Source organism: Solanum lycopersicum, chromosome 5 (genome assembly GCF_036512215.1).
Source record: "Solanum lycopersicum chromosome 5, SLM_r2.1".
NCBI classification, from domain to species: Eukaryota; Viridiplantae; Streptophyta; class Magnoliopsida; order Solanales; family Solanaceae; genus Solanum; species Solanum lycopersicum.
In genome coordinates, this window is record NC_090804.1 from 21,519,185 (window position 1) to 21,537,964 (window position 18,780).

General features: G+C 39.6%; 2 protein-coding genes across 2 annotated transcripts; one reads left to right on the forward strand and one right to left on the reverse strand.

The window, feature by feature from the left end:
- Positions 1–477: 477 nt before the first annotated feature.
- LOC138348688 (uncharacterized mitochondrial protein AtMg00860-like) lies at positions 478–894 on the reverse strand. Its single transcript, XM_069298260.1, has one exon. The coding sequence runs from the start codon at positions 892–894 to the stop codon at positions 478–480; it is 417 nt and encodes a 138-aa protein (XP_069154361.1).
- A 15,430-nt stretch (positions 895–16,324) lies between these two features.
- LOC138348689 (uncharacterized) lies at positions 16,325–17,290 on the forward strand. Its single transcript, XM_069298261.1, has one exon. It carries the CDS (start codon positions 16,325–16,327, stop codon positions 17,288–17,290), a length of 966 nt encoding a protein of 321 aa, XP_069154362.1.
- Positions 17,291–18,780: the final 1,490 nt, after the last annotated feature.

Genomic DNA, 18,780 nt, shown 5'->3' on the forward strand with positions numbered 1-18,780 from the left:
TTCATTAAGTCTTTGCGCTACCCGCCTTGATTTGGTACAATAATTCTTCCCCTTTTTAAAATAGAGCAGATCGTTCTCGATCCAATACCGTCTCATTGTGCTATCTTGCACTTGACCCATCCATTTAACATACAATGAATCATTTGCAGCACACAGCCTGATTCTATCATACAAATCAGCTTCCAGTTTTGAAATTGAATCTGCAACAAACACTTCTTTTCTACTCAACGCATCAGAAACCTGGTTGTGTTTTCCGGGTTTATGTTCCCACATAAAAACATATTCCGCCAGGAATTCTTGCCACCGTGCTTGTTTAGGACTGAACTTTTTCTCTATGTTGAAAAATGTATTTGCCACATTATCAGTTCTTACTACAAACCGAGTACCCAAGAGATAAACTCTCCAAACCTGCAAACAGTGTACCACCGCAACCATTTCCTTTTCATGTGTTGAATATCTTTGTTCAGCATCATTCAATTATCTACTTTCAAAGGCCACTGGATGATCTTCTTGCACTAATACGCCACCAACTGCCTTGTCTGACGCATCAGGGTGCACTTGAAATGGTAACTCGAAATCAGGCAGTTTGAGTATAGGTTCAGATGCAATAGCATTCTTCAAATTCCTAATTGCTTCATCACATCGTTCAGACCAAACCCACATTGTATCTTTCTTCAACAAATCTTTCAAAGCCGGAACATTTTTTGAGTAACCAGTAATAAACTTTCTGTAATAGTTAGCCAAGCCAAGAAACCACCTCAAATAATTCAAATGACGAGGTTCCTGCCAATTAACAGTGGCTTGCACTTTCTTAGTATCCATTCGAACTTTGTTTTTACTAACAAGATGCCCCAAGAACTTTATCTCTTGTTGAGCAAACTCACACTTTTTCATCTTTAAATGAATTGTGTATTTTCTCAATTGAGAGAAAACCAAACTTAGGTGATTAACATGTTCCTCCAATATTCGACTATAAAAGACAATATCATCTAGGTAAACAACAACAAAGGATTCGAGATAGTCAAATAGTACATTCTTCATTAAGTTGCAAAATGTTGCCGGGGCATTAGTCAACCCAAATGGCATTACAAGGAATTCAGATAAACCATATGTAGTTACACATGTTGTTTTTGGATCATCACCCTCTGCTATCCTAACCTACCAATAACCTGCCCTAAGATAAAATTTTGTGAACCAGCATGCCTTGTTTGACATGTCCATCAAATCTTTCACCAACGGAACCGGATACTTGTTCTTTATAGTTGTCTTGTTCAGCTCCCGGTAGTCTACACACATTTGCATCGTTCCGTCCAGTTTCTTTTGACATAGAACCGGAGCACCATATGGGGCCTTATATGATTGAATCAATCCAGCATCTAGCAACTCATTCAATTGTTTGCGTAATTCAACCAATTCCTTAAGAGCCATACGATAAGGAGCCTGTGCAGGAGCAACAGTACCAGGCAGCAACTCAATCTTTTGATCAATATCTCTCCTTGGTGGTAATTTCTTTTGTAATTCAGGCGGCATAACATCAGCATACTATTTAAGTAATTCAACAACACAATCAGGCACTTGTATTTTCACATCAGGTTTTACTTCGACCAAGGCAGCAAGTATAGTGTCATCACCCTTCTTCAGCCCTTTGTCGATTGACATAGCAGACAACAACATTCCCTTGTCTTTCTTCTTTGCAACTTTATTAATGTTCCCAAACGGATGAACACCTTTGAGAAAGACAACATTTCTTTAATTCGTGACCATCACTCCATCTAAGTGAGGAAACGGAACAAACTAGAATTTTATTAGGAAATCAATCCCAAGTATGATTTCAAAGTCACCAAGTGGCATCACCATCAAGTTATGTTTTCCCACCCAACTTTCAGTCGACATAGACACACCATAAGCCATGCCCACAATGGCTTGTGCCTTAGCATTGACTGTTTTGGCGTAGGAAGGGCTTTTAGACAACTTCAGCCCCAATTTTGTAGCGATCTTCAGATCTACAAACGTATGTGTGGCTCCTGTATCAACCATTACCATCACACGTTGTTCTTTCACTTTCAGTTCTATATGAATTAAGGAAGCATGAGGATTCGAATTGCTAGAGATTTCTCCAACATTATTAATCCCCATAATGTGATTGAAGGACAATCCCAATGGGTTTGCCATTGCAGCCACGATTTCTTCATCCTCCTCCCTTTGATTCATATTACTAGCAAGCAAAGAATTCACTTTTTCCCGGTTTGGACAAGAGTTGGCCAAATGAGGACCACCACAAGTCCAACAGCCCTTCGAATTTCCATCTTTCTTCTTTGGCCTGTCTTTTCCATCCTTAATTTGTGCCTTTCCTTTACCATTTGTATTGTCTTTCCGACTATCCTTTCTCCATTCCCCTTTATTCTTATTTTTTCTTAGTTTTTGAAGTGGAGGGGACGTCTGTCGAAGGACGAGCCGTCCGAAAATCCACCAACGAATCGGCAGCAGCAATTGCCCCAAGCAGATCTTTAATATTCTGCCTCCGTAGTTCATTTTGAGCTTAGCCTTGCATATCCGAAATGAAGTTATGAAGTTTATCCTCATCAGACATATTTTGTATGTCTAACATCACAGAGGTAAAGATGCGTTGCTAGGAAGAAATTGATCACGCATTTCTTTTATTAACTTATCCCATGTATCAATTCTAGGACGACCAACACTTACATCGTCTGCATTTCGAGTCCTCCACCAAAGTTTAGCATAACTCGACAAATACATTGTGGTAATATTAAACTTGTCAGCATCAGGCACCCTTGCAGCAGTAAAATACTGTTCCATGTCCCAAATAAAATTTTCCTATTCTTTAGCACTCCTTGCGCCACTAAAGGCCTTAGGTTCTTGAATCTTAAACTTAAATGATTCAACACGAGTTGAACTCAACGTAGCCACAGCCCGACACAATTCAACGAGCTCTGCCCGAAGGTTCTCATTTTCCTTCTGCAGTCCCTTATGTTTTTGCGTAGTTGTGGTATGAAAGTCCATGATATCAGTGATGTGGTTATCAACATTCTATCGATATCCACGAATCTCTCCCTTAAATTTCTCAGCGTCAACTCTCAAATCAATGATTTGTGTAAATAAATCCACAAACGTAGGGTCTCCCAAAATATCATCAGTAAACCCGACGAAGGATTCAATTTTTCGTGCCAATTCCCACAGTTCTGCATTTTTCACCATTGTTTAACCGTGTTCTGATACCAATTGAAAGAGGGTCCATTTATTTTTATCGCACACCACTCTAGGCAGTCTTACAAACCTCTGTAACACTCAGCCTACTTGCACCCACAAAATTGACTAAGTATAGAAATACAAAAAACAGGAACGTCAAACAACCAGCAGAGTTTACAGGAACCAGTCCCAACCTTTATTGATCTGTAATTAATACAAAGGAAGGTTTCACGAATTAGTCTAAAGCTGAAAACACTCTGCCTAAGCCTTAGACGAATTTTCACCCTTAACCAAATTTCTGCACAATGGAAGTTACATGCGACAGTTACAAATGACACCTTTCCGACACTTGTCATCACAAGGTTCAAAACTAACTTTCCAACAACTATATTTCTAACAGATAGAATCTAATTCAAATTACATTCTTATCTTCACGAAATACTAATATTCTAAAACTTAGAATATTTCAGGCTTCATTCCAAAACTTAAAATATTTTTGCCAGCTTCCAACATATAGAATATTTTAGCCGTCTACCAACATTTTAGTTTTCTTTCAGCAATTCGGGTGAACTGCCTTTGTTCATTACATTGTCAAGTCTTCACAGCCTTGTCTCATCAAGTCAACATGATGTCTTGCAAATGCCCTTAGCCCGCACGTAAGACATGCATGTCCATGCACGTCCAAGATGCCTTGCAAACACCCAAGCACCTTGAACTTGTGTTGCACTGTTTTTCCATCATCCATGTCAAGACCAATGCCCAAGTCCTTGACATGTCTGCACGTAGTTAGATCAAGTTTGCGAGTCTAACAAGACCACAATCTCAAGAACCTCCAAAAAATGTGGATGGGAATAAGGAAGGAAAAAACAAATAATGGCAAGCTAAAAAAGGTCAAATTGGCATAGTGATACAACAACATGATAAGGAGAAACATGAGAACAAAGAGAGATCGGGCAACATGAAACAATTGAAAACTCCAGTTAAAACAGGGAAATCTTCTCCAAAGACCCCTCCAGGTCAGTTATCTCGGATAAAAAATATGAATTATTTCCAGGTACTACAAAGGGATAATGAATTGGAAGCTTATGCAGGATATGTGGGTGGACGGACTATTCTAAAGCCCGAAAATTAATAATGTCCTTAGCTTGAATTTGAGGGGTCTAAATGGCCCTAATAAGATAATGGAAGTTAAAATCATTTGCAATGAAGAAAAGGTAGGCTTACTACAAATGAAAATAAAGTATTGTAAGATTGGACAATTGGCAGATTATATGTTTTTTTGCTTGGAATACATATCACAAACTTGAAAAAACATTATAATGGAAGAATATGGGTTACATGGATACCAAAGTACTATCATTAGTAATATTTCACAACAGATAACGTGTGAGATTATGTTTATTCCCTTGCAAATTTCTTTTAGGATAACATATGTATATGCTTTTAATAGCCAGGAAGAAAGGAAAGACACGTGGAAAATTTTATTTCCTCAAAGTAAAAGTTGTAACAAACCTTGGCTAGTGTTAGGTGATTTTAATTCAATGTAAGAATGCAGAGGATAGAATATGAGGAAACTTGTTATGTGGGCTAAAATCATGGATTTTAATGACAGTGTGACTGAATGTTGATTGATAGAATAAACTTAGGGGAATACATATACATGGAGTGACAAGCATGAAGAACATAGATTTTTTTTCAAAAATAGACTGGATATTCATTAATAGAGATTTGCTGGATACAATGCCTGATTGTAAAGCCTTATTCTTACTTGAGGGTATTAGTGATAATTTTCTAGAAAATGTGATGATGACTGAGGAATATTAGACTAATAGATCATTCCAATTCTATAATGTTTGGGCACATATAAATGGTTCTAGGAGATAGTACAAGAAGGATATAAGGTTAATATAGAGGGATGCATGATGTACAAGGTTGTGAGAAGAGTGAAATTGCTCAAAAAGAAGTTGATAGCATCACACTCACAAGCTCTCAAGAATATAGTGAGTGAAGAGAATGATGATATAGTCAAGCTTCAACAGGCTCATATACAATTGCAAATGGATCCAAGGAATGTAGAATATCAATAAATTAAGAGCCAAAAGATATTTATTTATGGCTGAAATATTTTTACAACAAAGAAGCAAGGATACATGGATAAGAATGGGAGAAGATAATACAAGGTACTTCTACTATGTCATTAAACATAGAATGTTGAAGCAAACCACATCACAATTAAAAGACAAATTAGGAAACTGGAAAATAGACCATGTTGTCATTGCAACACTATTCGTGGAATATTATGAAGAAATTTTAGGAAATGATACAGTAAATCGAATGCCTGCTGTTGGGGAACTATTAAGGAAATGAATGGTGTTTAAAGAGGAACAACAATGTGAATTAATTAAAAGGTTTGAGCCAGCTGAAGTGAAGAAGCCTATATTTAAGATAGATACTAACAAAAGCTCTGGACCAGATGGATGTGGAAGTGGATTTTATAAATCATCTAGTCAAATTGTGGGAGAAAATGTTACCAATGCAGTGCTAGAGTTTTTCAAGAATAACAAGATTTATAGGCGGATTAACTCAACTAGTATAGCACTTGTTCCCAAGATTAATAAGCTTAAATTTTCCAGTCAATTAGCACCTATCCCTTGTTGTAATGTCATTTACAAGTGCATATCTAAGTTAATTTATAGTATGTTGAAATCAACTATCAGTCTTATATTTAAAGAGGACCAGTCAGCCTTTGTCCAAAAAAAACCAATGATGCATAAGTACTCATTCCCCGTGATATCTTGAGAAATTACAACCAGAAGAATGCATCTCCTAGATTTCTTATGAAGAATGATTTGAACAAAGCATATGATATGGTCAGCTGGGACTTTATGGATGAAGTGCTAATCCATTTTTGGTTACCTGGACAATTTGTGAATTTGATTATGTTGGGAGTAACAACCACCATGTTCTCAGTCAAAGTGAATAGGGTAACAAAAGTTTTTTGCAGGCAGAGAGGCTTGAGGAAAGGAGACCCAATGTCTCCTTTTTTTTGTATTTGTAATGGAATACTTTTCTAGAACACTACATACAATGAGTAAATTTCCAGACTTCAAATACCACCAAATGTGAAAGAAATGAAACTTACACACCTTATATTTGCTGGTGATCTAATGATTTTTTTTGAAAGGAAATGTGGACTCGGTGAATAGAGTGATGGAATCATTAGCTCACTTCACTGCTGCTACTGGTTTGGAGGCTAACTTTGAAAAATATAATGTGTAACTAGCTGGGCTGATGAGAGTATCAGAATTAAAATCCTAGCTGGAACTTGATTTTAGAGGGTGCATGACCAATAAAATAGTTAGGGCTCCCCTTGTGACCTAAGAAATGGAAAAAAATTGTTGTTGGTCCCTGGTAGAGAAGATTACTCACAGAATAAAAGTAACATACTCGAAACAACTTTCATATGCAGGAAGATTGAAAGCAATTAATGCAGTACTCTTCTCAATTCATAACTTTTGGGGAGCAATTTTCATCCTTCCCTAAAGTATTTGAAGAAAGTGGATTAGATATGCAGGTATTTCTTATGAGGAAACAGTGCTGATAAGAAATAGGTAGGTTTGGTTGCATAGGATAAAGTGTTTTTTCCAAAAAAGGCAAAGTGATTTGTATATTAAAGGGTGTAGCAATTGGAACAAGGCATCCGTAGGTCAATTTCTATAGAAAATTGTAGTGAAGAAAGAGTTACTATGGGATAAATGGGTTCACGCCATATATATAAAGATGCACACATCAATATAGACTCATAAAACTCTTATCGACTGTAGTTGGTATTGGAGAAAATTTGATGCACTAAATGAGCACATGTAGGGCTAGTACAATCAAAGAAGATATATGCCGACTCAAACTGGTAAGTATTCTACTACCAAGACCTATCAAGCACTCATTGTCCCCAAGCCTACATTGAATATTTCTAAACTAACGTGGGTATCAATAGTTATACCAAAGCAAAGATTCATGACATGGCTAGCAGTGAAAGGGAGATTACTCATCCAGGAAAAGAAAGTTGATACTGCAGATTCAAGTGGAGAATATTGCATGTTGTTTATGTGAGGGAAAAGTATTGAAAACTAATGTTCATCTCTTTGAAGACTTAAAATTGGCATCAGCTGTGTGGAAATCTATGCACCACTGGACAAAAGTTCTAATGCAAAATATTGGTATTTTACAAATCCTGGAAATCATAAAAAGGGATCGTTGGAATCAATTCCTAAAATAGATCATGGCATCCATATGTGGAGAATTATATATCTCACTTGGCATTCTAGGAATTGGAGGAGATTCAGAGACATATGTGCATATACGAAAGATGCAGTAACATAGATAAAAAAGAAAATTAGTGAAACATTACACTTACTTAGTAGTTCAAAGAGGTAAATGTAGACAATTTATTCACCCTTTATTATTTAACTAGTTGTTTGTTTTGTTAGAGGCCTATTCACTATTTAAGAAGTAGGTGCTCTTTTATTTGTACTCGTTGGAGGTTATGGTAATATATTATAGTTGTTACCAATTATAAATTTGCCTAGCCCAAAATGTTTTTTATATTCCTTGTTTTGATTCTTAATATTGAACGTAGTGATTTGTTTAAGAGAGTTGTTGTATTCAAATGTAAATCTTTTTGAGGATTTGAGGTCCTTAGTTAGAAAATTGGTACAATTTTAGTCTTTGGATTAACCTTGGTCAATATTTTAGACTTTTGATGCTCATATTGAACTTTTGAGAGTTCCATTGTTTTTTCTGTGGATGATTTTAGTCTTAGGTGAGGGTTTAGTTCAATTTTTAGAGGTCCTGACCTTGGTTTGTCCCTTTTAGGCGTTATGATTATATTTTTTGTTATTATTGACATGTGAGTTGAATAAAAGAAACCTCATTTTTGTATTATGATTGTTCAATTGACCCAGAAATGTTCTATAAAATTAATTTACATATATAATTTGTGTGCATTGGGTTCTGAATAAATTTTGGGGGTCCTTTCTATGATTTTGAGTTGCTGATTTTCTTCTTTTTGTTGCTAAAACCAACCCTGGGCGATGGCGGAGGTGCGACCGAGTTTGTGGGAGGTCAAGACAATCACCTACACATTCGTGAAACAGCGGGCACTTGTCTTTTAGATGAAATTCTACGCAACACTGTTTCTCTTTAATTCTTGTCAATATCAGATTGTTGACAGTTTCGTGAATTTCCCCAAATCTTCTACAATCTCCATTCTTTTAAGAGCTTAAAAAATATCCTTCTACACCAATTTCAGTTCATTTTCTATTCAAAGTGGAGAGAATTATTTTACTTCCCTTCAAAGTTTTCATTTATTTTATTGTGATAAATTGACCATTTTACCAAGTGGAGAGGTGCTTAATGGAAAAGTAGAGAATTGTCGGTCTTTGAAGACTTTGTTGGTCAGATACTGTAACAACTTAGTTTCCTTTCCTTTACATGTGTCGGAAATGCCTTCACTTTCAGATTTGGATATAGCAGAATGTCCAAAATTGATATGTGTAACCACAGGAAGACTTCACCGTATCACCGGGTTAAGAGAATTGTGTATTGGTCCTTTCATAGAGATGGTGGATTTTGAGTCATTCAAATAGATATTTGATGGAATGAAGCATTTGTTATCCTTTCTGAGATTGTATGTATACGGACATTTGCACTGAGGTTTTCTACCCTATCAGCTTGTACGACTCTCTTTCCTAAACTCATATCTGAATATATGACTTTCGAACAAAGGTTATTCCTTATACACTTTTAGATCTTACTTCTCTTAAAACATTAGAGGTAAGGTGCTGCGAATGGCTACAACATGTGGACTTTTTACATGTCACGGCAAATTGTGGTATTTGTGGATAGAGGATCGTCCATTGTTAGAAGCTCTGATGGATGAAATCTTCAACCTTATTTCGTTGGAAGTGTTAACTTTATCAAAGTAAGAAAGACTAAAGCATATGCCATCGAGAGATATCATGCAACACGTCACCAAATTATGGAGCCTGTAAATTAAAGGCTTCCCAGTAAAAGAAAGTTTCAACCAAAATTTAACATAATTATCAACCTTATTTCCTTGGAAGTGTTAACTTTATCAATGTCTACAAATGGTTCAAGATTTCTCATCTTTCAGAAATTAACATGGGTTTCATGACCATTTAGAACATGTACAATCCTATGTTTTTCTTTAGTTTTTGGCTGATTATTTTATCAATAAATTAGTTTCTATTCCTTACCACTTGAAACCATCTGTTGTCCTTCAAATTGTTCAGCATACAAGGAGTGTCTATATAATCATGCATGCAACAAGAGTATTTTCCAAAATTTACTATTTAATTTATAATGGGGTATATATTGAATTCTTATGAATACATGTGGTTTATATATGTGGGTTTTCCCCCAATATTCCATTTGGATTTTTCACTTGGAACTATTAGCCTCATAGAATTTTAATAATGAAACACTTAACTGACATGTGACTTGTTGTAGAAAAAGAAGGAAAAATTATGATCCAAAAATACTAAACATAAAGGAGGAGAAAATATGCTCATCAATCAAGGGATGCAGAATATATCAAAGATAGTCAAAATAAATAATCAAGACATAGAAATCATAAAGAAAAGAAGTCAGACACACTACATCAATAGGGAAAATGATTTGATGTACTAGAGACTAAAGAAAATAAATAAATCAAAATTCCAGCATTAAAGGAAGAAATCAATCAACAAATATCCAAGACTATGCATTAATTCTAACATCTGTCTAGGATGATGCAAAAAAAGAGAAGATACAAAACTCCGTTGGTCAAGGGGTACATTCAAGATAGCAAAGATCAGTCAACATCCAAGACTAAAAAGGAAGAAATAAAAATCAAGGGATGCATTCAAGATTAAAAGATCAACCAAGATTTCAAAACCACAAAAAGTTTATGGAAGAAATCAATTTTCTTATGCACATATCTTATATGAACATGACTTAGAAAATCATCAAAAATAAAATCAAAGACTCAATCTAAAATCCTACATTGAAACTCCCTTGGGTTTCCGTTCTAAGCTAGATTCCTCACTATCCACACCAAAGTTCCTTTTAGAAAAATACTCTACATTTTGAAGATAAAGGGACCCTTACAATTCCATTTTAAGGCTTTCTGTGTGATGTTCTGATAAAATTCAAACATTCAAACTTATTAAGCTCCAAAACACTTAAAATTGCACAAACCATAAATAAATGACCAGGAAATCAAAATGTCTACAAGAAATCTCTAAATGCTTAAAAATCAAGAAACGAAGAAATGCATTGAAGCGTCATTACATTTTCCAAACTTGGTACATCAAATTTTCATTGTTTCATTTTTTTACTTGATATTGACAAATTTTCATTGATACTAAACACACGATAGGAAAGAAATGTATTATATAAGAATTCTGTTATGGATTAGCATACAAATATGCATGAAATATATTTTCCTACAAATATTCATACTAATCCGCAAGAAAATTCCATGTAATTACCATTTTCATGTTCGGGTGTGTGCGTGGGCTTGTGCGTGTGGGTGGGTGTTTGCGTGTTTGAAGATGTGTGTGCGTACATGCATCTTCCTTTTTGTGTGCTCATGTGCGTTCGTATGTGTGTGTGCGTGTGTGTTTTGTGTGTGTGTGTGTGTGTGTTGTGCGTGTGTGCGTGTGTGTGGATGTCCGTGCATTTGTCTGAGCGTGTGCGTTCGTGTCCATATGTGTGTGCACTCATACGTGTTTGTGGGTGTGAGCGTGCCTGTGGATGTGTGTGCGTGTGTGCATGTGCGTGTGTGGGTGTGTTTGCGTGTGTGTGTTGATGATTAAATTGTTTAATCTTTTATTAAATTGTGAAGGAAATTACATCTCCCTTAATACAAGAGATTTTATGCCCACATTTAAAGTTTAGTATTGTCTTGCATACAAACCACCTATGCCCTTAAAAATGAGACATGGTAGAGCATTTACCATCAACTCCTTACAGGTGGCTTAATTTGGTGTTTTCATCCTCTTTCGAGATGATATTTGGTGCTTTAGAATGAATTTTATCGATCCCGATCTTATATTAGGCTATGTAACCTTAGTTGTTTGTTATAGCCATAGGTTGGAACGAAATTCATTAGGTGTTCATTGGAGTGGTACCTTCGAGTGAAAATGTCCATGCTGAAGAAAGTAAAACCACGACCTATCTCACAAGATTTTCAACTGTTTCACTAATCTTCTTTAAGAAAAAGAGAGACAAAGTTACATCCGACATGAAAAGAAGTTATGAATCACACAACAAAGTAATAAATTTATTACTTGAAGAGCCTAATGTGACGTCCCGCCATCCATTCAGGCTGAACGCCACCAAACTAGGCAGCCAGCAGGCGCAAGGGTGCAGGCTGACCAAGCAGGTCAGCAGCCAAGGGGGCCAGCAGCAGGTGAAGAGACAGTCGTTACAACAGTTTCAGCTATTACGGCAGTTACAGCCGTTACAGCTGTTACACATGGTAGTGGGGTGGCAGTTTCATCAGTTTCAAGCCTTTGGGAGGCTTGTGCAGATCATGGGGCAGACTAGGAGCATCTAGGAGTCCTTTTGTAAGACTTAGAAGCTTGTCTTGTAGGCATAGTCTTAGGAACTTGTATAGTGTAGCATTTACTAACTCTTAGGCATAGAGTAGTATAAATAGTAGTTCATTTTTACTTGTAAAGCATCCAATCATTTTTCAAGTAATAGAAGTTCCTTCTTCCAAAGTTCTGTCTTACTTCTTATTTTCTTAGCGATTCGAGTTTTAGGTTTACTTGAGTTTGCAAGAACGTGCAAGAGTCGTGAGTAAACCGTCAAGTTCCGCACGGAACATTGTCCGAATCAAAAAGTCCGTGACAGTTGGTATCAGAGCAAAGGTTCATCATAAGAAAATGACGAACGGAGGAAACGGTAGCGGTACCCCCAACGTTCAGGGAGGAAAGAAGAACAAAAACGGAAAGAACAAGAAGGGCAACGAACCCAGTCTTCCCAATCCTCCACCAGGCGACCTGCCAACAGGCAGTCTTCCACCAGGCGACCTGCCATCAGGCAGTGTCCCCCTAGGCGACCTGCCATCAGGGAGTGTTCCACCAGGCAGTCTGCAATCATGCAGTTTACCATCAAGCGATCTGTCACCAAATGATCCTCCACCAGGCGACGGACAAACATCTTTCCAGGAGAATACATATGAGGAAAGTGAAGACGACGTCAGTGAAGACGTTATAGACGTCACTGTTGGACATGAATTGATTAACAGTGCTGAGAGGGAAAGACTTGTTGTTGAGATTTTGGGGCAGCGCTTGAATGGTTTGGGCAGTGATGTTAAAAACCTGTAATAAAATTCCCTTGAGGAAGTTAACACCATCTGGAAGGAGTTGGATCTACGCAAGCGGACTGAATTGGAGTTGAAGGAATCCATTACTTCCTTGGAGTTCAGGTTTTTGGACGCCACTACGATGATCCAGACACTGAAGAACAAGGTAGTAGCCCTCGAAGAAGAGAGTGAGGTTGGAGCAACAACATCACTTGGCTAGGAAAGAGAGACCAGGGTCGAGGTTCCCAAGCCACCAACATTCAAGGGTGTCCGAGACGCCCTAGAGGTAGGAAATTTCTTATGGCACTTGGAAAATTATTTCACGTGTAATCGGGTCAGGAGCGATGCAAGCAATATCAACACTACCGTGTTGTATCTTTCCGACGTAGCCATGTTGTGGTGGAAACGCAAAGATGCCGAGATCAAGAGGGGCACACGCACCATCGACACATAGGAACAATTCCTTGAGGAATTCAAGAAAGCTTTTTTCCCCAACAATGTTGTTTATGAGATGAAGCGCAAACTTTGGGAGTTGAAGCAGACGGGAAGTATTAGGGCCTATGTGAAAGAGTTCACAATCTTGACCCTCCAGATTCCCCAACTCACGGAGGATGACATGCTGTTCACCTTCATGGAACGGCTGCAGAATTGGGCGAGGACCGAGTTAGAGCGGCGTCAAGTAAAAACCATCGATGAGGCCATCACTCAAGCCGAGACCTTGACAGATTTCAAACATGATCGTTTGGACAACGCGAAGGGCAAGGAGGCAAAGGGCAGTCAAGCTAAAGGCGGGGGAGACCGTGGCCGAGGTAGAGAACCATCGACACAACCCAAGCAGCAAGACACACCCAAGTCCGATGGCAGACGGTTTGAACGCCGGAAATTCTCGGAGAAGCGGACGCAGTCCAGCATAGGAGACGGGTGCTATATATGTGGCGGACCACACGGTTACGCCAGGTGCCCAGAGATGAAGAGTCTTAGTGCCATCGTCCGTGAGCGGAAGGAAAAGGAGGCACAAGACAAGGCGAAACCAGCAGACACCACTCAGTTGGGCATGGTTAGAATCTGTGGTGCCATAGCAAAGCAGGCTGATAACCCGGGGGATTTCAGCACACAATATGTGGATATCTCCATCAATGGGCAAGCAGTTCGGGCCATGGTAGATTCCGGGGCTGAGGATAACATCATGACCAAGGCGGCGATAGAGAAATTGGGACTGAAAATTTTTCCAAGCAACAACCGCCTCAAGACGATCAACGCCCCACCAACTCCCGTATGTGGAATTGCTCATGTGGTCAGCATCACTTTGGGACGGTGGAAAGGTAAGACAAACTTTACCGTAGCTTCTTCTGATATATCCGATGTCATCCTTGGGCAGGAATTCATTCAATGTTGCCACACGATGATTGGTCCCTACCTTCAACAACTCATGGTGATGGACGGGGAAGGGTCTTGTATGCTTCCACTTATTAGGGTGCCGAAGAAAGACGGATATGCCCAACTGTCGGCCATGCAGATTGTGAAGGGCCTGAAGAAACGAGCGCCAACCTTTTTAGCCACCATCGCAAGTTCGAGTTAAGACCATGGTTCTATGCAGCCACTGCCACCTATCATAGAATCTGTTTTGCAGGAAAACAGCGATGTGATGGCGGAGGAGCTTCCGAAGACACTACCTTTGAGGCGCGAGGTAGATCATATGATTGAGTTGGAGCCGGGAGCCAAGCCACCTGCGCTTGCACCTTATCGCATGGCTCCGCCTGAATTAGAAGAACTGAGGAAGCAATTGAAAGAGCTCCTTGAAGCAGGTCATATTCGTCCATCCAAGGCACCCTATGGAGCACCGGTGCTGTTTCAGAAGAAAAAAGACGGGTTGATGCGTCTATGCATTGATTACAGGGCGCTCAACAAGATCACAATTCGGAACAAGTATCCAATCCCGCTGATCGCAGATTTGTTTGATCGTCTTGGAGAAGACAAATACTTCACCAAAATGGATCTCCGGAAAGGCTACTATCAAGTGCGCATTGCAGAGGGGGATGAGCCAAAGACAGCATGCGTGACCAGGTATGGAGCATTCGAATGGTTGGTGATGCCCTTTGGCTTAACCAACGCACCTGCCACATTTTGCACACTGATGAACGAGATTTTGCATCCCTACTTGGACCAGTTCGTAGTGGTGTACTTAGATGACATAGTCGTCTATAGTAGCACTTTGCAGGAGCATGTAGAGCACTTGAAGAAGGTCTTCAAAGTCTTGCGGGAAAATCAGCTCTATGTCAAGCAGGAGAAGTGCGAGTTCGCCCAACCAAAGGTACATTTCTTGGGTCATGTGATCAGCCAAGGTGATCTTCGTATGGACGAGGCAAAGGTGAAGATTGGGAAGCGCCTACGAAAATGACCAAGCTACGTTCTTTTCTTGGACTTGCTAATTATTATCGCAGGTTCATCAGCGGGTACTCCGCTATTGCTGCACCACTGACGGAGCTGCTGAAGAAGAATAGGCCTTGGTTGTGGAGCGAGGAGTGCGAGGAAGCGTTCGAGGGTCTTAAGGATGCGGTTACTAAAGAGAAAGTCTTTATGCTGCCTGACTTCACCAAGACCTTCGAAATCCATACGGATGCTTCTGATTTTGACATTGGGGGAGTCTTGATGCAGGAGAAGCACCCCATAGCATTCGAAAGCCGGAAGCTGAATGAAGCGGAACGACGGTACACTGTGCAGTAGAAGGAGATGACGGCCATTGTGCATTGTCTACGCACATGGAGGCATTATCTACTAGGCTCCAAATTTGTAGTAAAAACTGACAATGTTGCCACTAGCTATTTTTAGTCGCAGAAGAAGATCACTCCAAAGCAGGCTCGTTGGCAGGATTTCTTAGCGGAATTTGACTACAACTTGGAGTACAAACCAGGAAGGGGCAATGTGGTAGCTGATGCATTGAGAAGAAAGATTGAATTAGCGGCCATCTCCTCAGTCCGTAGTGAGTTTCAAGGCGCAATCAAAGATGGTTTGCAACGCGATACGGAAGCCAAGAAGATTATGGAGCTGGCTGCTCAAGGCCAAACCAAACGGTTTTGGGTAGAAGACGGGTTCTTGCTTACCACTGGCTGGAGAATTTATGTACCAAAGTTCGGATTCATCAGGCGGCGTATTATCAAAGAAAGCCACGACACTCCGTGGGCTGGGCATCCGGGACAGAAGAGAACGAGGGCGTTAGTGGAGGCCTTCTATTTCTGGCCACGTATGCGGGAAGAGATTGAGCAGTACGTGTAGACTTGTCTAGTGTGCCAGCAAGACAAGGTAGAGCAAAGGCAACCAGGAGGGCTGTTGGAGCCATTACCCATAGCTGATCGTCCTTGGGAGAGCATATCTATGGATTTCATTACTTCTTTGCCAAAGTCAAACGGGTTTGGCACTATTATGGTTGTAGTGGATAGATTTTCCAAATATGCTACATTCATGCCTGCCAAAGCCGGTTGTACTTCTAAGGAAGCTCCACAATTGTTCTTTAAAAATGTTGTGAAGTATTGGGGGCTGCCGAGGTTCATCATTAGTGATCGGGATCCTCGTTTCACAAGGAACTTTTGGAGTGAACTGTTCGAGATTCTTGGTTCAAAACTTAATTTCTCCACCAGTTTTCACCCCCAAACTGATGGCCAAACTGAACGCGTCAACGCCTTGTTGGAATGCTATCTTAGGCACTATGTCAGTGCATATAAGTAAGATTGGGCTAAGCTCCTAGACATGGCGCAATTTTCTTATAATTTGCAGAGGAGTGAATCTACAGGGCGCACAGTGTTCGAGTTAGCAACGGGCCAGCAACCCCAAAGTCCGCACTCATTGCCAACATTGTTCGAGGGGAAGAGTTTGGGAGCTTACAACCTTGCCAAGGGTTGGGAAGAGCAACTCGACCTTGCCAAATCTTATTTGAACAAGGCGGCAAGGAGGATGAAGAAGTTCGCCGACCGCAAGCGACGTCCCACCAACTACAAAGAAGGTGATATGGTTTTGGTAAAGTTTAATCCGAGGCAGTTTAAGGCGCTTAGAGGCATGCATCACAACCTGGTGCAGAAATATGAGGGTCCGTTAAAAACTGTTGCCAAGGTGGGTAAGATTTCATACAGGTTGGAGTTACCTCCACACTTCAAGATCTACCCGGTCTTTCATGCAAGCGTCCTTAAGCCTTATCATGAGGACAAGGACGATCCCAGCCGGAACAAGTCACAACGGGCCCCTATCACCGTTACTGCCTCGCATAATCGTGATATTGAAGCTATCATAGATTACCAAGCCAAGCGGAAACCAGGACAGCAGGCCAGTGCCATGTTTCTCGTACATTGGAAGGGACAAACTCCGGAGGAAGCCACATGGGAGAAGTACGAAGACTTGTGGCAGTTCAAAGACAAAATTCACGAGTTCTTGCAGCAATGCGTCGCGGTCGTCGCATCATGGGGTGGGGGATATTGTGACGTCCCGCCATCCATTCAGGCTGAACGCCAACCAACTAGGCAGCCAGCAGGCGCAAGGGTGCAGGCTTACCAAGCAGGTCAGCAGCCAAGGGGGCCAGCAGCAGGTGAAGAGACAGCCGTTACAACAGTTTCAGCTGTTACGGCAGTTACAGCCGTTACAGCTGTTACACATGGTAGTGGGGCGGCAGTTTCATCAGTTTCAAGCCTTTGGGAGGCTTGTTCAGATCATGGGGCAGAGTAGGAGCATCTAGGAGTCCTTTTGGAAGACTTAGAAGCTCGTCTTGTAGGCATAGTCTTAGGAACTTGTATAGTGTAGCATTTACTAACTCTTAGGCATAGAGTAGTATAAATAGTAGTTCATTTTTACTTGTAAAGCATCCAATCATTTTTCAAGTAATAGAAGTTCCTTCTTCCAAAGTTCTTTCTTACTTCTTATTTTCTTAGCGATCTGAGTTTTAGGCTTACTTGAGTTTGCAAGAACGTGCAAGAGTCGTGAGTAAACCGTCAAGTGCCGCACGGAACATTTTCCGAATCAAAAAGTTCGTGACACTAAGTACATACCAAACTGTCCACTAAGTTATCACCTCTAAACAAGCTAGATTTAAACTAAACAACACACAGGTTGCCCACAAAACCACTACTCTCTTAATGATTTACGCTTAGACTAAGCAACAACAATGTTGCCCACTAAAACACCTAAATCTTAGATGATTTAGAATTCAACTAAGAAGATACTACACTGCCCACTAAGCTATCTAACCCCGTATAACATAGAATTTGACTAAGCAACAACCATGTTGCCCACTAAATCAGTCAACTTTAACAAACTTAGACTTTCCAAAATAGAAACAAATGTTCGTAATCATTTATAAATTTTGAACAACTTTACAATATAAAGATGAAAGTATAACTCCTAAGGCACACTCTAACAGTTCCAGCTCGATTAAATCCTTGTTGTGCTTGCCGGAGAATACTTCACCAAGACGGTCTTTGTTAGTATACTTGAGAATTTTCAAGTTGCAAACGCCTATAAAATCTTAGATAAAAAATTTAAACTCAACAAAGATGCTTTAGCACTTTTTCAACAAATTATTGAGTATGAGTATTGTTATTTAAAGATGACGTTTTCCTTTTACGCTTGTTTGTTTTTGTTTAACAAAAATCTTAAGTTTGTGTTTTGGAGAACAGACTATATAAAAATGGACACAAACCCTTGGGATGAGGCTATTGGCTGAGAGTATATTGTCGTGAAATGTTGTGCACCAACCACATTGAAATTGGCAACATTTTGAAAACTGTCTTTTCATCCTTTTCTCAGACATAGACTTTCCGGGACTAGGTCCCTTGATGGTTCTTTCATTCTTTAGTTCTTGACAAAGACTTTTTGTTCTCTATCTTCTTGAATGAATAAACTTAATATGTTGTTTATTACATTATTAAATAAACCATAAAGAGTTATTAACCTTCGGAAAAACAACCTCTTCCATTCGTATTGGTTCAGTACACTTGCGCCTCACCTATCATTGACAGGATAACTATACAGTTGTACACCATTATGCATCAAATAGACAGAACTTTTATGAGGAGCAGGTTCCTGCACCTTTGAGCCACTGAAACAAAAAATCTTGTCCACTTTTGTTATTGGTGCAATATGCTAAACTTTTCATTTACCATTTGACATGAAAACTTTGCAACTATTCCCTAGGATGAATAAGGATAAGAGCATTATTC